This window comes from Orbicella faveolata, unplaced genomic scaffold, assembly GCF_042242905.1.
Source record: "Orbicella faveolata isolate gen_17 unplaced genomic scaffold, um_ofav_v1 contig_12, whole genome shotgun sequence".
Lineage (NCBI taxonomy): Eukaryota > Metazoa > Cnidaria > Anthozoa > Scleractinia > Merulinidae > Orbicella > Orbicella faveolata.
In genome coordinates this window covers 1,356,992-1,384,819 of record NW_028301539.1, presented here as the reverse complement: position 1 = coordinate 1,384,819, position 27,828 = coordinate 1,356,992, and the positions used below count along the sequence as shown (strand labels likewise).

The following is a 27,828-nucleotide window of genomic DNA, read 5'->3' as shown; positions in this document are numbered from 1 at the left end:
AGTGGATGGTAATTACACGGAATGGACTCCCTGGACTGTCTGTGATAAGACTTGTGGTGTTGGTCTCATGACACGCTGGCGCGCATGCTCAAACCCAGCGCCTCAGTTTGGCGGCCGGGATTGTTCACTGTTTGGTTCTGACACCGAGACAAAGACATGCGAAGTGAAGGATTACTGCCCAGGTAAGTGATAAACTTGATATCGCCCGTTCAGTCGGACGAAATACATGTATATGCTTTAAGTTAGTCAAAATCTACGTTTAAAAAGTATTGAGCTCACGTTTTTAGCCAGAAGTTGCTACGTAACACAGCAATTTTTTTTATAACAATACGACTCATAGTGTATTCCCGAATACGTAGTCACTCTCGGAAGAGTAAACCTACCACGAGGCCTTATCTTATTTACCGTAGAAAATATAGATGAAACGTTTTGTGCATAAATACGATTTCAACTGATACAAAGAGTTCCCTGTAGAAATATTCACCCGCTTTCTTTTTCGTTTCGATTTTAGTTGATGGAAACTGGGGCGAGTGGTCATCCTGGAGCGCTTGCACCAAATCTTGTGGGGTTGGTGTAAGAATGCGAGTGAGGTCCTGCGATAATCCGCCCCCTTCAAAGGAGGGCAGAGACTGTGTGGGACATAACACCCAGAAAGTTGACTGCAAATCAGGAGACTGCTGTAAGTACTAGAGGACAAAAAGCAGTTTCAATCTTGATAATCTTCTTGTGTCAGAGGAACAAGGCAGCGTGGCCGAATGGTTAGGGCGCTGGGCTTGAAATCCGGAGGTTGCGGGCTCAAGTCCAGCTTCGACCATTAAACTAGAGTTGTTTCTCAGTAGACCCTACATCTACTCCACGTTCATGCTTGTAAATAGCCAACTGGTCTGTCTTCCGCCAGATGGCATTTTTAAGCCTATTGTGTTTATTTCAAATATTTCTTTATTTCAGTTTAAGTGGCATGCCTGAGAAGTAGCTAGGTGTAGCTAAACGCATCGACCATTATAAACATTCAACATTTAACAATTTTTAAGATTTTAATCGAATTCCCCCATTCTATCCATTTTTCGTAGAAATCTGTAGTTCTGTTTCAATCTTATTTAACATGGATCATCTGTATTCTGAGAGTTCTCGTTATCCCTTTGTTTTGGAGATTTCTTTACTGTTTATGAACCATCTGCACATTTTTCCGAGTCAGCGGTATCTCCCTCGTTTAGTAGCTCTTTGCTCTTCAGATTTTTTGTGGTCTATCGCGTTGTAAGGCACTAAACTAGCAAAACTGTTTTATCGCGAAAAACAAAAACCTGACCTGTGAAAACTCCATCATCCAAAGCAGGGCGTGTCTTACCTTTTGAATGGTTTCTCTTCTTTGCAGGTTCCGTACCCATGAGGCCACTCGGTTGCTTTGTAGACAACAAATCGCCCAACCGACCTCTACCCGAGCTTATTTTCACCGATAATGACCCCGAGAGCACTGTGTACAGCGGTGTTAGCGTGCAGGCTGATGATTGGGAGACTTATATGCCAGACTTAGTCTGCAGGTCAGTGACTCTCTCCATTCCTCCTCTCCAATTTAGTTTCAGCTCAGTGCATTAACTTTAAGGAAACCATCTCTTCTAAAAGCCCCTAGTCAGGACTCGAACCCAGACCACTCGATCTGGAGTTGAGCGCCTTTTGGGAAGGGTTCTCCCTCGGGATTATGTGTCAATACAAAATAACCTATTTGATGATTTTCCATATTCTCATCACTTGTCATTGTGATAATACATTGCTGCTGTGATCATACTCCTTCAATTTTCCTAGGTGCGCTAAGGCGGCGTCGATGAAGAACTACTCTCACTTTGGTATCCAAGGTTACGGGGAATGCTGGTCAGGACCCAACGCTGCCGAAACGTTTTCACGTGACGGCGTGCAGAACAGATTCACTCAGCGACCCTCGCCAAAGCCCTGGGTCGGCTGTGTTGGAGAGGGATTTGAGAGATGTCGAGGTGGAAACGACCAGTGTGTGGGCCAAGAGAAAAGCAACTTTGTTTACGCGTTTGTCAATGGTGAGTAGTTTGGAAGAATATCGTACGTGTATATTGTAGACGATGGGAAAATTGAACTGAGAAAAACAAGTGACGTTTCCTTATTGAAACACTTTCAGTTTTTTTTAATATTAGCCGCACAGTACTTGTAGAGCGGTTTTCATTTGAGTGTCGAAAAGTAATTGGTTTTCCATTACTGCGCTAAACGATTGGCTTTAAAAAAAAACCCACGCCACTTTTTCATCCAATCAGAAGTAAACCAAACCTAATCGTGTCTCGTTCGCACACGTTTTTCTCGCGCTTTGCGTCAGCTACATATAATTACTACCAGTTTTGATTGGTTTACTGTTTTGTCTGTGTCTTTTGTGATTGGCTAGCTAGAGTGATTACTTTGGTTTTGGTTTTATGATACTCAGCTGAAAACCGCTCTATTGTACAAATGGAGGTAATTCTTAGAATGAACTCTGTAACACTTTTAGTTGCTGAGGTAATCTCTTTGCAAGCGTTAGCCCTAAGTTGGGAAATGTGGCCACACGAGGCACGAAAATACTTTTGACCTCGAAGAAAATTCGAACTTAGCTGCGAAGCCAGGTGGGAGTAAGTTGTGGATTATCTCGTGGTAATTATCTGCAAAGTAGAAGTGAAGGGTACAATTGCAATTCAGTTCTTATACATTTCCAAATGTGGTCTCTTTATAGTGAAACCAATCAATGGAAACTATGGTCCTTGGTCTGCTTGGACGCCGTGCTCCAAATCATGTGGTGGCGGCGTGAGATCACGAGTCAGGAACTGTACCAATCCAGCCCCTGCGTTCGGTGGCATGGATTGTTCTGCGCTGGGAGAGCCGCAGGAAAGCGAGCCTTGTAAGACGAGGCAAATTTGTCCAGGTCAGTGTTGCTTTTATTACTCCTTATAACTGGAATAGATCTCTCGTACTTTGGTCAGTTGCGGACCTCATTCAGTGTACATCTCAGTTGTCCGTTTTGAATTACCTCGGGAGAGGAAAAAAATCTGTAATTGGTCGAGAAAGTGCTCAGGTTGAAAGCAAGTGAAAATCTTTCTTTCGCATTTCGGCCATATGTTCGTTTCCTCAAGTCTGTAGCCAACTGCTCTTTGTTACTTCATGGATGGGGCATACGTTGAAGAATTGAATCGTTTGTAATGCTCGTCAGTCTTGGCGATCGTTTGTCTAGTTTGGTTTATTGTTTTCTTTTGGTTGTTTTTCTACCTAATAATAATTTTGACTCGTCTTTGTTTATTTTAGTTGATGGCGCATGGAGCGCATGGGGCAACTGGACCGCGTGTTCAAAGACCTGCAGCAAAGGAGTGCAGCATAGAAGACGACTCTGTAACAGTCCCGCGCCGTCTAATGGTGGCCATATGTGCCTGGGACCGGCAAATCAAAGCTTGTCTTGTAACCAAGGCGACTGTCCAGGTAAGTTAAGGAGGCCATTTGTAATTTGTAAGAAAGAAAATATATGACTGTTAGACTAATTCTCATTAGAGAGATTTTGGACCGAGTTTCCGCGTGATTGAACCATTGCTCGGAATTTACGATTTCGAATTTTTCCCCATGAAACGGAGTCATCTTGGCATTGAAAATTACCTCTGGGCGCTAATGAACGCGAACTAGCCATGAAAAAAAAAAAAAATGATACAAACAAACAAACAATCAAAAATACTTAAAAAGGGTATTTAGTTTGGAAAGTAATGATCCACTTTATTTCCAGTGAACGGCAGTTGGTCAGCGTGGAGTTCGTGGCAAGCATGCTCCGCCACATGTGGTGATGGACTACAGATCAGGACTCGAGTCTGTGACCATCCTTCTCCTGTTAATGGTGGTTATTCTTGTGAAGGAGACGCGACTGAGGTGAAGCCTTGCACAGTGCGGAGATGTCGTAAGTTGACGCGTTGCTATACACTGTAGTGTGACATATAGGTAATAACATGCGTGACACTTGTTCTGGACGCTGTTCTAATGCATTGTAACGCAATAGAACAATGTGGAAAGGATGTAAGGAACCTAAGTGTCACAGTGTTAGAAACATGATTAACCCCAGAAAATTGGCTTAGCTAAAACTGAAAAAATGGTGTTACGATGAATATAATTTCGCCGTGATGAGAAAGGATGTACCAACCTAAATCCACTTAATATGGGGTCAAAGAAACTATCGGTCCATATCTACTTCTTCATATACGAATACGATGTATAGAAATAAACAAATCAGCAATTAGGGAATATTGTCTTGATGTACTACTGCATTCTCAGAACTAACACTAACGGAAATATCTGGTAGTCACCAAGGAGAATCTATATTTTGATCTTGGGACAGAAACGTTAAAATTGTATGTTCTCATTGAATTGCAGCCATCAATGGAAACTACTCTGATTGGTCGGACTGGTCTGAGTGCAGCAGAACATGCAGCGGAGGCATTAAAACGAGGACACGCGAATGTACCAACCCCAGTCCCCTGTACGGCGGAAAGGACTGTAAGGAGATTGGGTCTGCATTTGAGAAAGTTCATTGTAATCCACAATCCTGTCCAGGTATGACTTGAGAATTGTTCTGACAACGTGTGTTTTCTAATGGTAGGAAAATAGAAAAAGCGTTTTGCACGAATTGAGATACTTTTCCAAAGTTTAAGAAAACCAGGTTTAAAATTCGCTACATCTTGACCTCTTTCTGTATGGCTCGTTCAGCTCAAAATGACGTGATCTTCTCAAAATGCTTGCGACTGGTTTTAAGTGAAAATGCCTTCGATATTTTCTATTCCTTTTTTTTAGCTTTGTCTCATAGACTGCCTTTTGAGATCTAACAAATGCCAATATGTAATGATTTCGAAATTAGTCAAGGTTAACATACGGTATTTCAACAGTCGTCACCGGCTTCTGTTTTTTAGTACTTAGTTTCTCTCGACTTTTGCAGTTCACGGGAACTGGGGCTCATGGAACATGTGGAGCTTCTGCTCAGTCAAGTGCGGCCCTGGTAAGAGGGAACGCATGCGCAAATGTGACAACCCGCCGCCCAAATTTGGAGGAGAAAGCTGCGTGGGCTCAGACAGACAAACCATGCCTTGTAGTTTGTCAGATTGCCCGGGTAAGTCCGGTAATCTTAAAATAAGTAGGAAACGTAAAGAATACCAAGGTGACAGTTCCTTAAGGGCAGGCCATAACTTTTTTTATTTGACCTAGCAAATATTAGTAAATGTTAATGTTGGCTTCGTTTGGTAATTTAAAGTATTTTTTATGTAGTTGATGGCAAATGGGGTCTGTGGTCTCCGTGGACTGCGTGTTCCGCCACATGCGGTGCCGCTAAACGTTCAAGAACACGCGAGTGTGACCATCCTCCAGCCGCGCATGGAGGAAAAACGTGCGAAGGACCTGAGAAACAGGAGGAGTACTGTAAACTGCAGCCATGTCTAGGTCAGTGTTAAGGTGTTTTTGATGAACGACTATCCTTGCAGAAATATCTTAGACATAACAAATACATGTAAATGGTGTCGACCCGTTGGCTCAAAAATAAGTTAACTAACGTAACTTTCTGACGGGGTTTCATTGACTTTTGTGTTCTCGTTCTCTGCGGGGCTGGAGTTGTGACTCTTCAAGAAAAACTAAGGCACAATTACAAACCCCTTTAAACGGAGTTACAATTTTGAGTTTGCATTTCCTGTAATGATAAAAGTGCTCTTTATTGAAGAAGTGAGGATTGGATCGGAAGAGGGTAGTGGGGGTAGGGGGTAGGGTAGTGTTTTGTTACCAGATTGATTGGGCCCTAGCCAGGTCGGCAGCCAGGTCTCTTAGCAGCTGGTCATACAACTATGAAATCCCGGAGATCGATCAGCATTTCTGACATTCTTTCGATTTTCAGTTAATGGCGGCTACACAAACTGGGGTAGATGGACCGAGTGTGACGTCACATGCGGTGGTGGTCATCGACAACGGTCACGTGCCTGTACCAATCCTGTGCCTGAGTATGGTGGGCTGAATTGTACGTACTTGGGAGACACTGTACAGTCTGATGTGTGTAACACCAGGCCTTGTGCACGTGAGTATTTCAGAGAGGGTCGATACCATCATTGGTGTTTCATTGGTGTTTAATATCAGAGAGTGACTACTGATAATATTGTTCACTGAAGCATAACATAGCGTGATAGCAACACCTACCAAAAAGTGACTATCCCTTACAATACGAATCGCTTAGTCAGATTCAGCGCAACTTGTATCTTCTAATATTAAAGAACCGCAATTTAAATTACCAAATATTTATTCTTAGCGTTACCTGTTCTTTTTGTCGCTCTTTTCTAGAGCCCGGTGGTTGGTCCGGCTGGTCAGTGTGGTCTCCCTGTAGTCGCTCATGCGGAAGCGGAAGTACGACAAGAAGACGAACATGTACCGCACCTCCACCCTCCTACGGTGGGGCTGACTGTACGGGGGAGGGTCAGGAGAGGAAAGCATGCAAGATCCAGGACTGCTGTAAGTTTTGTTTTGCAGTGTTTTCTCTGCGTTGTAGCTGCGGAATGTTTTAGTCAAATGCGCACAAAAATAAAAGCAATGGAATGGTGCTAGTGGTCTGTGAGCTTGTTTACATATTTTATATCCATTTCCTTTTTAATTGTGTGCAGAATTACTTCATTTTCACCTGTTATGGAGGTGTCTTAAGTCCATTTAGGTTTATTGTTTTATGTATACTATTATAAAATACTGCCTGAACGGAGCACAACAAAAATCCTACTTGAGACATTCAGTCACTCCGCCTTCGTTTTGGACGAGTGTCTGACTCCATATTAACCTTTCAAACAGGTGTTTTAGTTCTTAATATTGCATTCTGTAATATCATGTTCAGGTGAGATCCCCTACAGAGCTCTTGGCTGTTTCCGTGATGATCATAACCTGTACAGACCGTTGCCAGAGCAGCTGTTCAGTGATCCGCAGGAGAAAATCGATTTCAAGGACTGGCCGAACTATTTGTCTGATGTTATCTGCAGGTAAATACTGGTATAACTCTGTGTAACACCCTACGAGCATTTGTGTACGAAGTTAGAGGGAGTTAAAAACTTACAGGTGTAACGTGAAATCCGGGGAGAGAATTTAATAGGATCTCCTCGCACCCTTAATCCCTACAGTGACAAGGAAACGTAGTTAGAACTGTCGAATGAGACACACGGAACAAAACGACCAAGTGCCGAAGTATGATCGTTCCAGGATGCATATTCTACGGACAACGACATGAATTTCCCAGAGCTTATTTTAAAAGAATTGTATGGTAATTAGTAAGAGGAATTTGTATTTTCATCGTAGAAGCGAATCTGATAAAATGACGTTCATCTGATTATCTTTCACAGATGTGCGCGCGAAACGCAACGGAAAGGTTGGAGGACATTTGGATTGCAAAACTATGGCGAATGTTTGTCAGGTGACCGAGCGAGTGACACGTATTTGCAAGAAGGCGAACAACTGTTGTTTATGGCGCCAACTCAACCCAAACCACTGCTGGGATGTGTGGACAATGAGATGAAACTTTGCTCTGGAAGTAATCTGGAATGTGCCGGACAGGAAAATTCAAACTATGTGTTTTCTTTGGACGATGGTAAGTTATAATAATTGAAGGTCGTTTGTGAGCCATTCAAGGGGAGCCGTGGGAAAAAACGAGCAAGTACTTTCTGCGAATCAGGTTCTGTGTTTGACTTTAAAAATTATTGCACAACTTAAAGGTGGTCCGTCCCTTACTGGTCTGTTTTACACGGTGGTATGGTTGGTGCAGTGGTGAATTGGCTTTAGGAAAGACTTTAGAAAGCCACTGTGATATTGTAAAATTAGTGTGAAACTCTAAGATTAAGAACAGGCAATAATCACCGCGTGACATTAATCTGTGGTATTCTTGCAGTGAAAGCAGTTCAAGGGAACTACACGGAGTGGAGTGAGTGGAGTGACTGTTCCACAACCTGCGGGAATGGAGAGAAGTATCGAACTAGAAACTGTACCAATCCCCCTCCAGCGTTTGGAGGAATGGACTGTTCATTTATCGGCATGGACAGAGACGTACAGACCTGCCAGAAAAGAGCTTGTGCTGGTGGGTGTTATGGATGCTCTATGCAACACTTGTGATTGAAAAACTGATTTGAGGTCTTATACTTGAGGCATAGTAGGTGAAAACAGCAGAAAAAATAAGCTTAATTACGATTAATTACGATTCTACTCTCACCACTGTTTTGTCTCCGTAGTTGATGGTAACTGGGGAGCATGGGGCAACTGGAGCACGTGTTCAGCCACGTGCGGTCACGGTACAGTTCACAGAAAGCGCACGTGCGACGGCCCTGCACCTGCTAATGGCGGGAAACCGTGCGCGGGCGAGGGACATGAGACAGCGGTGTGCACCATGACACCATGCCCATGTAAGTTAGAAGCCTTTGAATGCTGAATTACTCGTCACAAAACAGGAAGGGAAAATTATACTTGCAAACCAGTCTATCGCCCTGTGATGTCCGCACAATCTTCCCCAATCTCTATCCATCCTTGTTTTTGATTAGTTTATTTTTCTTATAATTAACTCTTATTTTGCGATTTCCATACTGCGTATTTTGTGCATGGTGACAAGTGACTCAACATGTCAATTGTTATCTTCTTTAGTGAACGGTCGTTGGTCCGGTTGGACTTCATGGAGTCCATGTTCTGTGACTTGTGGTAACGGCCGACAAGAACGCATGCGTAAGTGTGACAGTCCCGTGCCGGAGTATGGCGGGAAATTCTGTGACGGACCCGCGCGAGAATTCCACAACTGTGAAGAAGATGACTGTCCAGGTATTTCGTCAAATATGTGTACAACAGGTTTAATAAAGTAGTTACATACACAATGTAGTAGAATTGAACAAAACAAAAATAAAGTTTTATGAATATTGTAGAAAATGTTAGGGATGTTTTGCTTGAATTTGCAGGTTTCTGGAGCGAGTGGTCTGCGTGGAGCGCATGCTCAAAGACCTGTGGTGCTGGTGGAAGGCGTGACAGAACGCGCACGTGTCAAGGTGGAGCAACGTGCGTGGGATCCGCGCGCGAGATTGAAGTCTGCAAAGTGCAGGATTGTCCAGGTGCGAACAAAGAAACGTTTGAACATTTTATATGAAAAACACTAAACTAATGGAAACATGAAATCTTTACAACAGTGAACAAAAAAGATGATTTAAGCAGTCTCAAGGTAGCTTATCCAGCTAGAGGCAGGACTGTTTAGGAATTTTAACGAAGCAAATGGTGAGTGATTCGCTTTTCTTTACAGTTTGCCACAAGTCTATTGACTTGGCCTTCGTCTTGGACGCCTCTGGAACAGTAGATGACTCTCAATGGAAACTTACCAAAGATTTCGTCCACGGTGTCAGCAATGGTTTCGGCCTTGCTTCCAACAAAACACGAATCTCTGTTTTGGCCTACTCCACATTACCGCAAATTGAATTGAAATTCGATGACAGAAATGCTTACGAAAACATGGATGATTTCCTTGAATCCATGTCGCAGCCACGCGGTGACACGCGCACCGACCGCGCCCTGAAAATGACACGTGATAAGCTAATAACATCTGAAGCAGGCGCACGCGACTTCACGCCTAAAGCAATTGTTATTGTTACGGATGGCGGAGATGCGCCTGACACTACGGCGAAGTTTGCTGAGCAACGCGCTCGCGAGCTGAAGGACATGGATGGCGCGACAATTGTTGCCCTAGGGGTAGGGGACAAGGTGGATCAGTATGAACTGAGACAGCTAGCGTCCGATCCTGATCACGCATTTTTAGTGACGTCATATGATGACATCATTGGTTATGTCAAGTCAGCGGCTGATGCAGTTTGTACAGGTGAGTGACGTCACTACTGGTTATATACGTGCGCCTGAGCTTGTGTATTGAATGTTTTTTATGAGATGAGTGTTTTTATAGTATGAAGAAACTGAACATGATTTTTGGAACGAGTTTCGATAGTAATTGTGTCTTACGTAGCTTTGATTTTGTAATAAGAATTTGCCAGAAAACTTCACGCAAAGATAAGTAATCACGGGTCAAAGCTTTAAGCTCGATTCCCTATCAGTCTGGAATAAAATCTGCTACTTAACTCATGACCAGGAAGTTTTATGATACTATTTTCCATAACTGACAGTAATTTCCCTTTCTTAGTAAAAATATTTTGCTCTCTGAAAGTAACCAAATAAAATGTTATCCACAACATTGACTGACGTAATTATTTTCTGATCTTTTTTCCTCAGCAAAACCGCCTCCTCCTCCACGTAAGTATTTATTTTAATGTAGTCAATTACGTAACACTAACCTTATAGTTGCTGTCGATGTGGAGCTGTGTTATAGTCTAGGTGATCCCCAGGTCCTCACTGGTGACTGTCGTAACTGTTCTTCACGGGAACGGTTAGAGTACATGAACAATTTAACCCTCATCTCTGGCAAATCTATTCAGCTTCTGCGATAGCCATCAGACAAGCCGCTAAGGCAGATAAAGTATCGTCAGTTTACAGTTTGACGCCACAACTCTTAGACTAGTTGTGAGTGCTTTTGCACGCTCGAGTGTTCTATTTAGGCCCCCAGTTTTGACTAAAAAATGCCCTTAGTCAATTGTAGAAGCAAAACATTACTTGCTCGACGCTTGAGCTTGTTTTAGAAGAGAACAAAAAGACTAATTTCGTTGATAATAGCCACCATGATTTAATCGACTTATTTTTTCCTCATCACAGCTCGTTGGGGCTCATGGACTGAATGGAGTCCGTGTATGAAGACTTGTGGCACGGGCGTTAGTTTGAGGTCACGTAAATGTCTAACCGGTGCGAATTGCAGAGGAACTGGTACCGAGACAAAGAAGTGCAAGATTCAGGATTGCCCATGTAAGCCACTTATTGCGCTAAGAACCAAACAGTTTAAAACCAACTCTGAGGCACAATGGTTGTAAACTTAATAACTTCAAAGGTCGGTTGGAAGTGCTAACTATTTTAATTGCACCCATCCGCCTCTCCCCTTACATACAGTTACCAGAATTGCTTGCCCCCGCAACTAGTTCCAGCACTAATCGAGGCGGGGGCAAGAGTTTATATCAAAAAGGAAAGAACGAAGTAATGATGATTTACGACAAAATTACAAAAGGTACAAGTAAACAATAGAAGCAACTTCAAGTAACCGGAAGCAACGTAACAGTGTAATAAATGCACACATACACAAGTGACTAGAATACTATTGTTAATAAACTATGTTAATTTGGAGAACTTCTGTATCAGTTGGGAGACTTCAATATAGTCATCTTCACATTGTAACACATCAAGGAATGGTTCCTTGATATGTTTGTATCAAAATATACATATATGAAAACAAGGTACCACTGATCAACTGATGTGAATTCTGTGTCTTTAGCTTGCCAGTTGGCCACAGACCTGGCTTTCATTCTACCAGTCTCTTCTAAAATAAATGACACCGAATGGCGAGAAGTGCAGAACTTCGTAAAGGGCGTGGCAAACGCGTTCAACATTTCTTACCCCGGTACCCACGTGGGTGTCTTGTCCTATTCATCCCAGGCCACCATGGAGATGAAATTCAACCGGTATTATTATCACTCCGACGTGTTGAACGCTATCGATAATATCTTCCCGGAAGCTAAAAGCGACCACGGCACGCGGCTGGACGACGCTTTGGAAATAGCCAATTACGAGCTGTTTACTCCCGCGGGAGGGTCACGTGATCAGGTCACCAAGACGCTGGTAGTACTGGTGTCCGACAAGCTGAACGATGGAAAGGTCGCTGGAATTGTGGGACGGTTAAAGTTTGGTGGCGTGACACCCGTGGCTATTGGTGTTGGCTCGGGTGTTCAGCGCGACGATTTGTTAAAGGTCGCAGACGGTAATCACACATTCTCCGTAGCCTCCTTCAATGATCTTATCACGGTGGCTGAAAAGGTTGTGAAGAGCGCTTGCGAAGGTAAGAAAGATTTTGCTTTGCTGATTTCAACTGATAAATCAATTCACACACACAAAAAACTTCCATGTTGGCTTTTCTGGGATCTTTTTAATAATTGCTTGAAGTGAAAATGAGTTTGACTTTATTGGACTCAAACAAGTGCTAAGCCAGTTCAGAATGCAGTCTACTGTGAACTCATTGTTGACTCTTTTGTCAACTAATTTCTGTGTTACCCACCACGATGTTTCCTGCAACGTTTATCCCAATTTTGTCGAGACTCGGCGACTCAAGTGGCGCGGAAAAAATTCCAGGCTTATTGCACCTAATAATTGCCCTTTCTTTTACAAAGATCTTGATATTTGACCAATTGCTCCAGTTAAATTGCAATTTTAATCTTAATTTGGAACCCTCCTGATGATATAAATATTGTGGTTTTTTTGGGGTGACTCATTACAATATTACACTGTGCCTTTTTTGTATTCGCAGTTCCAAGCTATCTCTTTAAACAACTTGACGCTGACAAACATCAGCCTCGCCCTGAAGCTGAACGAGTACCAGTTTTTAACGTTGCTGGATATCCAAAAAAACCTCAAGGAGTCACCGCAATGCCAGTGACACCAGGTCAGCAGCAGACCATGAAGGGTTATACGCCTATACAGCAACCTCAGGCTGTAAATCAGGTTCCTATAGCCAATCAGCCGTCTTACTCGAATGCTGCATCAGCACAACCTGTTAAACAAGTTACTTCTGCTCCACAAGCTGTCAGTGCAGGCGCTTCACAATCCCCGCTACCAACAAATCCGGTTACAAACGTGGCTCAACCGGTTTTCTCAAACGCGACTGCGACTCAACAACCCGTTGAACAGGTTACCTCAGCTCCACAGGCTGGCAGCGCAAGTGCCACACAATTTCCACAACCAACAAGTCCGGTTACAAACGTGGCTCAACCGGTTTTCTCAAACGCGACCTCAACGCAACAACCTGTTGAGCAGGTTACTTCTACTTCACAAGGTGTCAGTGGAAGTGCTACGTCAGCTCCGGGACCTACGAATCCAGCTACGAACGTTGTTCAACCGGTTTACTCAAACGCAACGTCAACTCAACAACCTGTTGGACAGGTTGCTGCCGCAGTGTCACCGGTTTATTCGAAAGCCACAGCAGCACCACCTCAAAGTGTTTACACAAACGCTACACTTGCTCAGCAACCATCGACACCTGGTCCAATCCCCCCGTCAAATGTCACTTCCGTGCAGCAACCTGCCATTCCAGTTTCAGGAGCGCAGCAACCAGTTTACTCAAATGCCACAGGGTCACCTCAGCCGCCTCAAGTTCAGTATGGTAATGTTAGTGCCTCTGGAGTTGGATATCCTGTGACTCAACAGCCCCAAGGTGTCTATTCAAATGCCACTGCTCTGCAGCCGGCATATCCCCAACAACCGCAGTCTGTTTATTCAAACGTTACAGCTCCTCAAGGAAATGAGACTGTTGCTCCGCCACCGGCAAACGGAACTTTGATACCCCCGTCAGGTCCTCAGGCACCAAGTACTCCGGGTCCTGAAACTATTCAAGTGGGAGCAGGAGCTGAAGCTAATGCTACGGCCCCGCAAACTCAGTCACCACCTTCTCAGGTTCCAGCAATGCCGGCATACAATGCCTCGGTATCTCCAGCAATGCCGTCTTACAATGTCACAGTGGCTCCAGTAGTACCGGCATACAATGCCACGCTGCCGCCAGCAATGCCAGCGGTTAATGCTACAGTCGCACCAGTAATTCCGGCAATCAATGCCACAGTTACACCAGCAATGCCGTCATACAATTTCACGATGGCTCCGGTACCTGGAAATGTCACTGCGCCTGTTCAGAATGTAACTGCTGGTCAGGCACCCGTTTCAGCTGCCAACCCAACTGCTGCACCCCAAGTAACTGCTGCTCAATTACCTGCGCCTGCACAACCAAGTCAGCCATTGCAATCCCAGGAAGGAGCTACCCAAGGAGCGATCCCATTGACTTCCTCCGGTCCTCAGCCATTTGGTAAGGGTTACAATGTTTCCTCAAGCGTCTTAGTGGCTCGGAATCCTGAAACCTAGAATTTGATTGGATAATTACGCTGTGCAGTTTTTCACGATACGGACCCGAGTGACGAATTGCTCACGTTCCCATGCTAGAAACTTGAGGTTCTGGTTCACTTTAAACTATGTAGGATATGTAAACGCGACAAAAAAAGACCACGCAGAAGCAAAGAGACAGAGATTCGGGTAACGGAAAGCCAAAATATTTAACAATTATTGGACGTGTTTGAACAAAATACCGTGATTTGCAGTGGTGAGCAGATCAGTTATTCGCCTGAGATTAATAATTGATCTGCGAGACACTGACAAATCACGATATTTTGCGATAATCGAGTTCAATAATTGTTTTATCATTCAATCACCAAGTTTGTTTTCATATTTGAATCACTCTCTTGCAGCTTAGGGAAGCGATCTGCCATTTTTCACCTGAGAGTGTGGTTACAGTTACGAGTGAGCAGAATATTATTTGCCGCAAAACGCATTTACCCGGTACTACGCGTGAGCAGACCATTATTTGTAGGTCACGTGGTGGGCTCTCCGCCGATGAAACGAGAGAAAAAATGCAGCGAATGATAAACGTTATTATTTTCCCAACAGTGTGTCCACACGCTATGGATCTCGTCTTTGCCCTTGACTCTTCCACTGACGTCGATGAAAATCAATGGACTCAACAAAAAGACTTCATGAAGAAAGTTGCTGACGGTTTTAACATTCAGGACAGCGGAACGCACGCGGCCGTGGTGGCGTATTCCACGATACCTTCCATCAATATGAAACTTGGAGAACGAAATGTAAAACAAGAGGTTGATAAGGCCTTTAATGACCTGCCACGTGATCTTGGTAACAGAAATCTGGTAAGTTAGGACTCTGTGCTGATAAATTTGTTGGGTGGGATTTTAGTGTTTTCATTTTGTCTTTGAAGAAATACTTCAAATCAAACAAAACCACGAGTATGACAAGTTACTCAAGCGCGCGAAATTTAACCGCATTTTTACACATAAGGAAAATAACGCGACTCGCTCTTTTCATATGGTTTTGGGCCGTTTGATGTTTGGGTACCAACTTGCTTTGTTCGTAAGATCAAATGGTTTTATGGTCAATTCTTAGGTCATTCTGTTGGAGATGGCTAAATTTGAGGTGTTCACCAAGTCCAGTGGTATGAGGACCCATATCCCTAAAGCCCTCGTGGTGACGGTCCTTGGACCTCAAAACGACCACAACACCAACGCTGCTAAGAGCCTGAGGTCCTTTGCCAAACAACTTGAAATCAGTGGCGTAAAGGTGAGAAAAACAAAGGCAGAGTAATGAGTAGTATGGAGTTTGTAGGAGTAATCAATGTCAAATTCTGCTTGCAATCCCAATACACTGCTGAGGAGACAGGTAATGAGAATTTTGAAAATCAGCAACTAGGGAATGTTACGACGCGCGTGAGCTACCAAAGGAGTTGTCTCGTTTGAGGCGAACCTTATGTTGAAATTTATTGTTTTGACTTCTTTTCAGGTCATTGCTGTAGGCAGCCCTAGCATCGCTGAAAGTGATCTTAGAACCATGACCACTGAACCGAAATACGCCGTGCGAGTTAACGATTTACAGTCTCCGGCTGAAGCCGAGAAAGTTTCCAAAATTATCTGTAACGGTAAGTATATTTTCTTTGCCGATAAACTATACTTTAATCGATTGATCGAAATTAAAACAAAAACGATGTCGCACACACTGACAATTCCAAGACAATGTTCCGTTTTTGTGAAGTTTACCATAGTTCAGTATCTCAGTTTAAATTTTTGATTTGGACACAGTGATAGATTACCATCCCTCCAAGAGGAGGATCTTGGTATCTGATGGATTAGTATCCCCTCCTAGCGGGGATCCGACTGTCCTTACTTGATGCTACATGACAAGGCGCCTACGATGACTAATTCCCGCTTGGTATTCAATGCCATTAACATCCGTTTATCTGTTCCATTCCCAGTGGCTGCCGACTTCCCAACAACAGGCAATGATCAGATGCAAGTTCCTTTTGCAGCATCACTTCCCACTGCACAGCCAGTGGTTCAAGTTGGAGCCCAGGCCACTACTCAGCCTTCCGTAGCTGCTACATTGCAAGCATATAATGCGGAGAAGAGATCAGGTACATGTGTGTGTTTTTTTAATATCCTACCACATGTAGCCTTGCATTTGAATCCTTTCTCCCATCCCCCCCCCCCCTCTCCTTTCACTAGACGCCCAAAAGTCACGATTCCTTGTCCCTCCATGTCTACAGTCGAACCTCTGTATTTTTCTCCCTGATCGTGCACCGGTCCAAACACTTTACTCTTATTGAAAGCTCCTCACAACGGCCATCTCTGAGCAACGGCCATATCTTTATTTAGGACAAGGCCCCTACCTTATATGGCCAATTCATGCACTTTACCCTTATTAAAACGTTTAAACAACGGCACCTCTGTATCGCAATTGCCAGTAAATTCTACCTCATACTGGCTCAGTATTGAAAAAAGGTTCAACTGTAGCCTGATTCATTGATGTTTAATCTTTGATTGTACTAGCGAGGTAATTTGTTCTTTTTGTCTTTCAGAATACCCGTTCAACTGTCAACCAGTGCTGTATTATGATTTTGACAAGATGTGCCGTGGGGAAATTTTCGACGAGTCAGGCTCGGGTAATAACGGGATGTCCCGCGGGCGAGTGATTGTTGAAGCAGGCTACAACCAGGACAATGGTGTAGATCTATCTGACGGGTTTATTCAATTGGACGGAATGAATTTCAAGGTATGGTGGGGAATGTTGAGAGCTTTCTCAACTAATCTGTCCAGGTGCGGTGGCCTCTGGGTTACTGCACTCGTCTCCGGATCGAGCGGTCCGGGTTCAGGCCCTGACCAGGGACATTGCGCTGTTTTCTTGGGCAAGACACTTTACTCTCACAGTGCCTCTCTCCACCCGGGTGTACAAGTGGATTTATTGCTTGGGGTAACCCTGGAATGGATTAGCATTGCATCCAGTGGGGAGGAGAAGTACTCCTAGTCGCCTCATGCTACAGAAAGTGGGATACGCTCTGGCCTGATGGGCCACTTGGCTCGTATACAGACTTAACCCTTTACCTTCACTAACCTGTCTAAACTTCTGATGAAAAGCAAGTTGCTGATTTTTCGCTGAAAACTTTCATTGTCCCGTACAACCATTTGAAGACAGTAACTGTTTTCCCTTGATTTAGTTCTACCTTAATGATTTTAATTGATTTTAACGGAAAGCTTTTTTCGTTTTTCCAAAATCCCTGTTCTCTTCAATTTTTGTCATAATAACGTCATTCTATTGAGAGGAACTAGGTCAGATTTTAATATTGAGAAGTTTAGGTTGGTTGTTCTTTATTCGCCCCAACCTTCTCCAATCATAACCATCGTTGTTTATTATTGCTTTATTATTACCAATTTGGTGTTTTCTGCCTTATTAAAATATTTGCGAACAAGTTTCTAAATTGAAAACTTTAAAGGTAATTTGACCTAGACCTGTATTTTCTTTGATATCGCAAAGAGCAGAATAAAGAATGGGCATATTTTAGGAGACGAACCAAGATGTGAGAAAGTTATATTTTCTGACGCGCAACTCATTTTCTGTCACGTTACAGATAAGTTTTTGCTAAAGCTGTGACTGTTCCTTATTAGGGTAAGCCAACTTTGGGTGTTACCATAGCAACCTGGGTTAAGGTCAAGAACGTCACAGGTTCGAATATAAACGAGGTATTCGTAACAGAGGCCCCTGGAGTAACAGACCCCACCAAACAAGGACAGTATCACTTTGAAATCGTGGACAAGGGCAGAGTGCGCTTCTTCCAGCGAAACAAGGACAAGACAGTGTATGGACGAACAACCATTGAGGGAATCCCGGAAAATAAATGGGTTCATCTGGCGGGAAATTACAATCCCAACACAAAACAAGCCACGATCTATATCAACGGGCGCCCCGTCAAGGCTTACGACCAGACGGAACCTCAACAGACAGAGTCTCTGAGCACAGATTGGAGCAAGGCCGCTTATATTGGAGCCTTTAAGGACGATCAAGGGCCTCCACGCCAGTTCAAGGGAGCTCTAGATGAGTTCTATATTTTCCCCTGTGCTCTTTCAGATGATCAGATTGTGACCCTTAAGGATACACACAGGATGCGTAAGTTTGTAAATTTCAGTTTCCCTCAGTTACTTTTGAGAATTTTGTGAGATTCCGACGTAGGAACCGATTTGAAGATGACTGAAGGCTTCTCGATTGCGTCCGAGCAAAAAAAAACGTACGTTCGACTCAGTTTCTTTATCCCTAGACGAAACGAGAAATTCTCTGCGTAATGTAGCAACTACCAATTAGAGACGCCTTTGGGATCTTTATAGGGGCAGGGCATCATCTTTCTCCGGGCAGAAGTGAGGCTCTTGCAGCGAGCCTGCTGTCTCATTCGTCATCTCTAGTACATTACAGTTGAAATGATATTTTTGCCTCATAACAGCCAAGTTTGTAGGTCCATACCCAGGCGTCAAGCGCGACGTGTGGCGCGGCATCAAAGGAACCACAATAACAGACCTGGCCACTCATAAGAACTACCCAGACCACCCCACTGAAACGTCCATCATTGCCGACTTCGACGCGCCTAAAAACGAAGGTGACGATTATGGATCCCGACTTCAGGGCTACTTTGTGGCACCATACACGGGAACTTATTCGTTTTCGTTGTCTGGCAATGATGAAGCAGAGCTGTTCTTTAGTGGATCGTCACGAGAGAAAGACAAGGATTTGTTTGCTGTTGTCAAGGGAACTGGACACAACGAGTTTGCACAGTAAGTTTTGCGCTGAACTTGTCACAGTTTGTGTCTTTATATGTTGCATTGTAGTTTGTTTCTTGATCTTCTTTAGTAAACCCGCTCAATCTTTCCCACATCTTTGTCTGTTTTCGCTTTGTTATCACCTCGTATGCATTTCTCTATCTTAGTAAATGAATTATCATGTTTTGATGTTCCCTCTCAATTGAAGAAAGTTATGTACATTTAAACAGTGACTGAAGAGATTTCAGGGGTTAGAACCCAAGCAAAGCCAAATGATCTCCTCATTTTTGATCCTTATGGTCTTATACTGCTTGGTCGGTAGGTGAATTATGCGCAGTGATGTGAAATGGCAGTTAGCATGCGACGCTCCAAGGGTCTTTGGCATGGTGCTTTTAATTCCTTGGTCAGGAATAACGTTCTGGAAAAACCTACACAAGCAATTGCATGTATCTTCTTTAGAAAACTGATAGGCATTACTTAAGTTTTTTCAAAAAGCTCTTTCCTTAATGCTGACTCAAAACAACGTGTATGGAGGTTTTTCTTGTTCACAGTTTCACGTTCTTTTGTTCCATTATAGAATTCCGTTCCAGCAGTCTGGCTACATTCCGTTGGAGGCTGGTAAATATTACTGGATTGAGGCCCTGCACAAGGAAGGCGCCAGAAGGGACTCTCTTTCTGTTGGGTACACCTTGGAGTGCCCTAATGCACCTTCGGTCCTTTCCGAAAAACCCATCCTCAAACCAAGTCTACAGCACAAGATTCCAAGTAAGTGCTGTTGCTCATCTGTGATAAATGTCCTCAGCTTAGCTGAGGGGCCGAGCAGAGCCGTAGAGAAGGAAAGTGGGGCACTTGCCTCAGTCGTTGTTTTCCGTTTTTGTTGTTTACAGTCATTTTAAACACCCTAAATACCTAGGAACGTAATTTAACCGTGGACGTTGCCTTAGTCGGAATTTTTTCATGGACATTGCCTCAGTCATAATTTTTTTCTGGCTGCGGCCCAGACGAGCCAGAATTATTTTACGTCAACTATGTAGCTCACATTTCTAATACACTCGTAGGTGTTTTTTATTCAGTTAAGTTCAGCTTTAGCGTAGTTTTCATTTTCCATAGCAGGCTTCTAAGCTATCAACGTTACCTTATTAGTGCGAGTCTGATCAAATTTAACCCAAACATTGTATTTCACTGTATTGTGAAAACGGCTGTAACTAGGTTATTTGTTTGATCAGTCCTCTGGTTTAGTTCATTGGAAATGTCCGGTAGAAACGTAGAGTTCATCTGATTTTTTTCTCGATGCCTTTACTGACCCCAGAACGATGTATCTTTTCCTGTACCCAGGGAGCTGTTCCGAAGTGAAGAAAATGTGGCCTGGGTTCAAAGATGACGAATACGTCATACAGATGACTCCTTCATGTAATCCTGTCCGTTTGTATTGCCATGGACTCAACACAGCAACCCCCCGTGAGTACATTACTCTGCCAGCTGGTCCCGATAGGAACTACGCCAGTTTCCACAGGGGTAGGCTGCTCAACTTCGAAAGCTGTTCGGGTCCAGTCAACGCTGAACCTAAACTGACAGCAAATTACTGGGGCACAACGAGGTACGTTTTGTTACAGAGGAGATATTTTTCTCGTCGACATTTTTAAATTTCAAAGTCGGGTCGAAAAGAGCAGCACCGAAAATATAGAAAATATGTAGACAATAGTGGGGAGAAATTTGGAGTTGATGTAATTCTTTGTTTGTTGTATTTCAGTTTCAACAAAATCCGAGTCGATCCTGCGTCGGGTCTTGTACACAGAGATGACTTTCAGTATGCTAGGACCGAGGGCAACCGGGTACGATTCGGCCGCGCAGGAGACTGCTACTCAGCCGCCTCCAAATGTCAAAAGGGCAAATTCCAAGTAGATCTTTCGGGTACTGGCTTGCGCATGCGTAAGGACGTGGACTGGGAGACCTGGGGAACACCCAAACTTCCTCAAAGACTGCTGAACATTCATAAGGCAGAGGATGGTACAATGGCGTATGGCGAGTGTGGCGGGTCATGTGGAGGATGTCAGCCAATCAAGGAAAAGATGTTTGTTGAACCGGCAGCTTGTACAGACCAAAGTACTACTGGTAAGTACTAATACCACACTCGATCAATCAAGGAATCAGGCAGGCAGGCAGGCAGTCAGGGAATCAATCTGTCCGTCTGTCGGTCGGTGAGTGAGTGAGTGAGTCAGTCCGTCAGTCAGTCAGTCAGTCAGTCAGTCAGTCTGTCAGTCAATCAGTCCGTTAATCAATCAATCAATCACTCACTCAATCAATCAATCAATCAATTAATCAGTCAATCGATCGATCGATCGAGCGATCTATCAGTCAATCAGTCAGTCAGGCAGTCAGTCAATCAATAGATCAATCGATCAATCAATCATTCATTTAGTCCGTCCGTCCGTCCGTCCGTCAGTCTGTCAGTTAATAGATCTATCAATCAATTAGTCAATCAATCAGACAGGCAGGCAGGCAGGCAGGCAGGTAGTCAGTCAGTCAGTCTGTCTGTCTGTCTGTCGGCCAGTCGGTCAGTTGGTCAGTTGGTTTGACAGTCAGTCAGTCAGTCAGGTAGGCAGTCAGGCAGTTGTTTTCAAAGATAACGCCAAGACGTTGGTGTGTAGAGGGGTGTTGGGATGAGGGGTTGTATAAAAGTCCCTGACTTCTTTATCCTGTTTTGATCTTTGCTCCATTGAGTTGATCAATTCTCTGATAAGTGGTATTGATATCTTTCAGATGCCGTCGCTCGCCAGTCGATTCCAGCTCCAAGCGCCAAAAATGACCAAAAAGGAGAGAAGAAATCTATTGTCAAACTTCCTCCGAAAGTTCATGTTAGATCCGAGGCACCCTACCCACACTTGAAAAAGTTTTTCCGCGCGGGGCCTGGGCTTGATGATACAGAAATTGAAGTAATTGGTCACGTGACAAAGAAGAAGAAACGAAGCGAAACGAAGAAGAAAAAGAAGAGAAAGCGACATCTTAGTGAATAGAAGAAAAAAACAACACACAATGCACTTTAGGACTCCAGAACTTCAAAATTTCATTTAAAATTTGACGAAAGACACGATAACAATTGCCGTGTTTATTCTATTATGTACAAAACTTAACGGAGGATTTCGTGCCAAAGCATCAAATTAAAGTGGAACTTCTTTAACACGGCCACGAAAATCAAGACGTACAACTCACTAAGCTTTCGTTCGTGGCGTAGAACGTGGCTTTTATCATAAAACGAATATATTTACGAGGTAAATATAGGTAAAAGGCGGGATTTTCACTGTAGTACCAAAGTAGGTCGTATCTGTAGGTCCAATGGGTAGGTTATGTTTCATTGACGTCGCCTTAAAGAAATCTTTGGTTTCTTTCGTATAGACTAAGAAGCCTTTTATTTCATCCCGTTATTTTCTCAGTATTTGTCCAAAGTGGTGTAGGGGACCAGGACTCTCTCCCACAAAAATACAGGGGCCTTGCTGGGCTGCAATGCATGAAAAGTAGCGCTCCAGAAAAACAGAATACAATGAATGGCGGAAACTTTCTTGAATTATAACAGCCACGCCTATAGTGATATTGTATTATTTATAATTGAATGGGATTGTTTAATCATGAACTACAAAACTGCGAAGGAAATGATGACAAAAACGACCTTTTTGTTTTCGGAGAGTGCCCAACCAATCAATATATATAAAGTAACGAAGACAAGGGAGAATTTTTCTGTATTTCATAAATTGGTCAGCGGTGGCATAAAAAAAAAGCTTTTGACATAAATGATTGACATTTGTGTAAAGCCGTCTCCTAGGAAACAAATTGAAACGCGCCGTAGACGTTACAAGAAACTGTAATATTGTTTCAAGTCGCAAGACAGAATTATTTTTCTTTTATCGTTAGTTATTCGTTTTACTAGTATTAACACAACTTACCGTAGCCTTAGGCCCGGTCTAAGGCTTAAAAAAATGTTATATAAATTTTATTTTGACCACGTAGTTTTCAATGGTGAGGAATAGCCGCAGTCGCAGCACGTGTGCCGGATTTTAATCGTTCAATGTCGGAATGAAAAGAAAAGCAAACCAAACTTCTTCGTTTTTTCCTTGTAAATGGCGAGTGTAAAACTCTTCGCTTTGTAGGTCCGTTTATTTTTTCTTTCAAACCGTTTGCCTTTCAAATTGGGAATTTTCTGATGTCTCTCTCAGTCCGGCTTAAGACAATGGTTACAAAGAGGCGAGCCTTTGCAGTCAAACAAAATCGCACGTAACAAATCAGTAATAACATGTATCGTTTTGTAACATTATGCAGACGATTGTACTGTTGTAAAACACACGCATGGATCATAGATTATTTTTGATGTGAAAATAAACATTAAATATTCAGTATGCTGTTTGCCCAGATGTTACGCCCGTTTCCGGTGGAACTGGGTGCAGTGGACTCTGGATTGAGCTAGAGGTCTGAGTTAGAGTCTGTCTCCTCATTTGCTGTTCTCAGGCAAGCTGCGGTACTCCCAGGGGGATAATGAATACAGTGGGAGAATAAGGTGGGGGTGGGGGTCTTTTGCACTAACCCTAGTCTACACACCAACGAAACATCGGATATGCGAATCCGCTAAGTTGACTCCCCGTCTTTGGTATGACGGGCCTTTTATGGTATCCAATTCGCCTTATATGCTTTATGCTGTGACATAAAGTTCCTTCTATCCCATGTCTGTCAGTGTGTTCATAACCTGTTTTAAAAACAGTCCACCTCCATTTATTGAAATAAAAAACTCTGAATCCAAATAAATTTGATGAGTTCCTTGGCCGGGACGAAACGAGCTGTGTAAGACTAGCCACGAACAATGTATTATCACGAGTAACTGTCAACTTTGTTGTGAATACTAATAGTCATAGTAATCGTAATAATTATTAAAAACAGGTTGTGTGTCTTTTAGACCGATTAACGTGGAAATTAAATTTGCCACGGTTTGGTTAAGGGGGTTTTGTCACACTCCGTTGCCACGGCTAGATAACCATAACGGAGAGCCAGGGACATGCCATGACAAATATGATCTCACAAAACTATTCACTTTCTACAACTACTTCTAGTTCTTCCGCCATGCGTATAAAGGCTCAGTTCCACTAAGGAGGATAAAAGATTCAAAGCGGTTATATCTCATCGGCGACAGCGTTGCAGTTCAATTAGTACACTGTATCACACAGTAATATCTATCAGGAACCCTGAAAACAGAAAGGGAAAACAGACGTCACTAGCTGAGGTTGAATCACTCATCACCGCTTGGATTTTACATGAATTTCCATATCCTCTGTGGGGCGCCGTTTGTAAATCCATTACTTAACATAAATTGTGTCATTTTTTTCGTTATTTTGAACTGTTTCATAATATAACTAATTCTGGGCAAAAAGTAGTTATTTGACATAATCCGTTTTCTCAAAAGTGTTTTTTGATATAATCATCTTATAACACATAAAAAAAAAAAATGGTTATGTCGTATTTGTAATAACTACTTTAAGGCAAATGACGAGAATTTGGTTATTTCAGACAACCACTTTTCCAACAGTACCCGGAAACGTTTGTGTCACAAAAGTGACCCTGCAATTCATGTTAAATAACTCACTTTATTTGTAAACGGCGCCCCATAATCATCAAGGTCTTCAGTTTTCTCTCCTTTCTAACGTTGGATAGGTAGCGCTCAACTTATTCTCTCCTTTAAATCGCGAAATATCACACTTTTGATACTAGCGCGCGCATAACAACTTAGACGTTGAAAACTCCCTTGCGCGCTTAGGAAACAAACTTGTCAACCCACCGACAAGAAATACTTTGAAAAATTTGTGAGCAAGAGCCACTCCTTTTAGTGTTAAGAGTGTGTATTGTGTCAGTTGCGTGTTTGCCTATTTTTTCGTTAGTTAACTTTACCAATCAGTGTATTGTATGCTCCAAATTGTACCGGAGTGATTATTTATTGGTCAGTAGTTTGTGACGGACATAAAAAGTTACAGCAGTTTTGTTTTGTTTTTGTTTTGTTTTTTGCCGGTTCTGATATATTTTTCCACCTGCATCTGAGTGTTTGCTAGTTAAGTCTTTGCATTTTGTCTCAAACAATAACCAAATAAACAAGAAGTATAAGATACAAGCCTGAGCGAATTGGCAGTGCTTTACCTGAGTGGTCTCCTGCACACTCTCTTTCACTACTCTTGATCAAGGTCAGTCATCGATCAGACATGTACACAGACATTCAAAAAGGTTGCCGCAATCATCATCGCCAGGTGTTGAAGAGTCGCACTCACAAATGTTCAGCAAACAACAGATACACGAACCAATCGCATTGCCTGCAGAAAGGACAAGAAGAACACTACTACAACACTATGCCGGTGTGAATTAACGAATTAATTAAAGCATATGAATTTTCAATATTTTCTTGGTATTTTGTAGATTTGCAAATACATTTGCGTCAACTTTGAGTTGAGCCACCGCTGGCCTAAAACGCTCGCAGGCTCTGAGTTCAAGATTGACGGCGACTTTCAGCTACTTTCAGGTGTCGTTCGTGGTCAAGGAAAACGAGAGTAAGAGTACGAGATTTGCTGCGTTTCCCGTCAACAGCAGGGTTCTGACTTACAATTTGCGCCGGCGTGATCAGGATTGAAATAGTGGCTCGTAAATGTTTACTTACAGATGTCGCCGCAGGCTGAGCTCCAAACTAAACAGCAGTTCCGCAGTTCAATGCGCCAGTCAACGCTCTCTTGCCGTGCAATGCGCGGTGCAGGTCGATCTACAACATCGATCGCGCGGATGTCGTGGAAACTTGCTGACTGGTCTCCTGTCGGGGAGTACCCTACCTGGGGTGGTGGATCAACTAGCTCAGCTGGGAGGTATCCAGGTTGCGGGGGTTCATAAGGCGGGGGAGTTGCCTCACTGGGACCTTCTTGTGTTGGCGTAGATTTTTTAGAAGTTTCGTCAGACATGTCGTCGGGATCATCTGTCCCCGCCACGTTGAACAAACTGGTGAGGGTAACAAGAAGACTAAATTCAATTTATCACTTCAGTTCCAACTGATTTGTCGGAAATATGTATGCTGAGTTTGTTATACCGAATACGAACCTAACTTCAGACCTCCACCTAGACTACAAGCAGTGCTTCTTTCGCCGCTTAGATCGCTAAGCGTGAGGCTAAAGGTCCAGATTTCGCGCGGCCATTTTTTCTCGCTCGGCGAACTAAGCGACGAAAAAGGGACTGCTCGTAGTCAAACCTCCACACAATCATACGTATTTTCCTCGAAGTAAGATAAATAATGATAATTTCCTTTCTTCGTGGGTAAACTCAGGTAAGAAAGGAAAAAGAGTGAAAGCCTGCTCACGAACTCTAATGTCTGTTAATTCATGCGCATTAATTAAAATATTATGGGCTTTCTGTTAGGGAATTTTTACTTTGTTTTGGAAAGTTTATCTACTGCCCATCCAAATCAGGGATAGCTTTCCACACAATTGAATACTTCTTGAGAAAATGTAAAAAAGAGACAGAAATGAGTTTCTTTTTATCAGACCTGACCGGCTTCTGTGTATGTACTGATGGAAATAGATCAGCCCATTACAGAGCCCTCAAGTTGACTGGTTGGCAAAGAGTGAGATCTGCGACGGCGTAGCCGTTGTTTGTAACGCCGCAGGCGTCACCCCGCCAGGGGGGTCTGGGGACATGCTCCCCCAGGAAATTTTGAAAAATGAGCAGAAATGTGATGCTTTAAAAGCAACTGTTTAGATCCCAGAATTTTCTTTTTATTAGACCAATATCAACTCTTTCTTAACATTCTGACTTAGTGTATCTAGAAGTCAAATTAACATGTTATAACGCTTGTTGTACATGCTGTCAGTCTGATCACTGGATCAGATCAATATCAACTCTTTCTTACACCTTTCCTAACATCTGACCAGAGAAACGCTGGTTCTGCACAAGAATAAAGTGTTCGAAGCGAGTAAAAACCGAACGAGGATTAAATTATATCATAAAAGATAATTTATTATGAAGGAACTTCACTAAAGCAGCAAGGAATCTTAAATGCGTGAGAAATAATAGTTTCAGCGTGAGAGCGTAAGATTGAATTTGTTTGCGTGAGTCTTACGCTCAATGCGTGACACTTGAGAGCTCTGCCATTATAGTCAGTGGATCGATGCCAAGAGCTTTTTTTATATCGTTCGAGTTGACCTTTGTAGTCCAACCAAAAGTGTCTTGATTACAAATTATTTTAACCCTTTTCCGATTTCAATTTTGAGTTGCTAATGGACCATTTCGCGAGATTTTCAATGATCTAATTACTAAACTAATTCCATGTGGAATAGCTCATCAATGAAACTAACTCTTCAATACAAGTAGTGTTTCGCAACCGCTGTCTTGAAACTCAAAATTCGCTTACGAGGGACTCCAAAGGGAGACTTTGACTGAAGTCAGTTCTCAAGCCGACGATTTGATGAAGATAGGCTCTCCATTCGAAAGAAGATGACCATCTGGTAATGATAGCACGTTTCAGAGCATGCTTCAAAGCACAGATTTCCGGGTCTCTGATCTCGCGGAAGGCGATGCGAACTGGTCTATTAAAAAGCGAAATCAAACTGGACTACAGTACCTTTTTCTTTGTCTTTCAGTCTTCGGCTGCCGCCTCAATCCGACCCCTGATGTCCAAGAGGATATCTAAGTTGTAATTTCTTATTAGTTTGTTCAGTGATAACAATCCCTAACGACAACATGAAGCCGATACTGTCCTTTACAGCCGCTCGGGACGAAGTCACGCAATGTTGCGTGACTTCGGCATTTAGGGCTACGAACAAGACTAACATGAACAGATCGATATGAACCGAGAAATGTCGAGTTTCCTGTCTCTTCGTTGTCATGATCGAGTCACGCAAAATCCGTTCACCTGTCTGACTGAATTTTGCAACTGGTGTGAACTGGCCGGGAGTGCTAGGAAAATTTTGGCAGAAATAGTTTCTGACACTCGTCCCTCCTCTGATGGAAG

The 27,828-nt window shown here is 43.1% G+C and overlaps 2 protein-coding genes across 3 annotated transcripts in view; one reads left to right on the top strand and one right to left on the bottom strand.

The window, feature by feature from the left end:
• The window catches only part of LOC110067408 (uncharacterized), a 46,213-nt gene extending 23,010 nt beyond the window's left edge, over positions 1-23,203 (top strand). For both annotated transcript variants that reach the window (XM_089281823.1, XM_089281819.1), the window contains 34 exons: positions 3-182; positions 512-679; positions 1,373-1,538; positions 1,801-2,045; positions 2,723-2,911; positions 3,289-3,459; positions 3,755-3,922; positions 4,393-4,572; positions 4,952-5,122; positions 5,278-5,448; positions 5,894-6,070; positions 6,331-6,498; positions 6,869-7,010; positions 7,368-7,612; positions 7,910-8,095; positions 8,247-8,417; positions 8,653-8,823; positions 8,958-9,107; positions 9,293-9,862; positions 10,267-10,287; positions 10,744-10,890; positions 11,411-11,971; positions 12,437-13,981; positions 14,617-14,873; positions 15,127-15,300; positions 15,520-15,655; positions 15,989-16,147; positions 16,592-16,785; positions 17,676-18,174; positions 18,503-18,830; positions 19,393-19,580; positions 20,151-20,412; positions 20,566-20,927; positions 21,576-23,203. In XM_089281823.1, the coding sequence (XP_089137949.1) occupies positions 3-182; positions 512-679; positions 1,373-1,538; positions 1,801-2,045; positions 2,723-2,911; positions 3,289-3,459; positions 3,755-3,922; positions 4,393-4,572; positions 4,952-5,122; positions 5,278-5,448; positions 5,894-6,070; positions 6,331-6,498; positions 6,869-7,010; positions 7,368-7,612; positions 7,910-8,095; positions 8,247-8,417; positions 8,653-8,823; positions 8,958-9,107; positions 9,293-9,862; positions 10,267-10,287; positions 10,744-10,890; positions 11,411-11,971; positions 12,437-13,981; positions 14,617-14,873; positions 15,127-15,300; positions 15,520-15,655; positions 15,989-16,147; positions 16,592-16,785; positions 17,676-18,174; positions 18,503-18,830; positions 19,393-19,580; positions 20,151-20,412; positions 20,566-20,927; positions 21,576-21,829 (8,876 nt within the window). In that variant the 3' untranslated portion in view covers positions 21,830-23,203. The remainder of the gene's footprint in view (positions 1-2; positions 183-511; positions 680-1,372; positions 1,539-1,800; positions 2,046-2,722; positions 2,912-3,288; positions 3,460-3,754; positions 3,923-4,392; positions 4,573-4,951; positions 5,123-5,277; positions 5,449-5,893; positions 6,071-6,330; positions 6,499-6,868; positions 7,011-7,367; positions 7,613-7,909; positions 8,096-8,246; positions 8,418-8,652; positions 8,824-8,957; positions 9,108-9,292; positions 9,863-10,266; positions 10,288-10,743; positions 10,891-11,410; positions 11,972-12,436; positions 13,982-14,616; positions 14,874-15,126; positions 15,301-15,519; positions 15,656-15,988; positions 16,148-16,591; positions 16,786-17,675; positions 18,175-18,502; positions 18,831-19,392; positions 19,581-20,150; positions 20,413-20,565; positions 20,928-21,575) is intronic.
• A 463-nt stretch (positions 23,204-23,666) lies between these two features.
• Positions 23,667-27,631, bottom strand: LOC110067409 (uncharacterized). The gene is made up of 4 exons (XM_089281832.1): positions 27,439-27,631; positions 25,495-25,823; positions 24,984-25,153; positions 23,667-24,040 (listed from the first exon to the last, which is right to left on the bottom strand). Exons 2-3 carry the CDS (start codon positions 25,784-25,786, stop codon positions 25,029-25,031), a joined length of 417 nt encoding a protein of 138 aa, XP_089137958.1. The 5' UTR covers positions 25,787-25,823; positions 27,439-27,631; the 3' UTR covers positions 23,667-24,040; positions 24,984-25,028.
• Positions 27,632-27,828: the final 197 nt, after the last annotated feature.

Coding starts and splice junctions, on each gene's coding strand:
- LOC110067409 (XM_089281832.1), bottom strand. CDS start 25,786: ATGTCTGACGAAACTTCTAAAAAATCTACGCCAACACAAGAAGGTCCC. Junction 25,154..25,494: donor CTCAGCCTGCGGCGACATCT/GTAAGTAAACAT, acceptor TCCTTTCTGCAG/GCAATGCGATTGGTTCGTGT.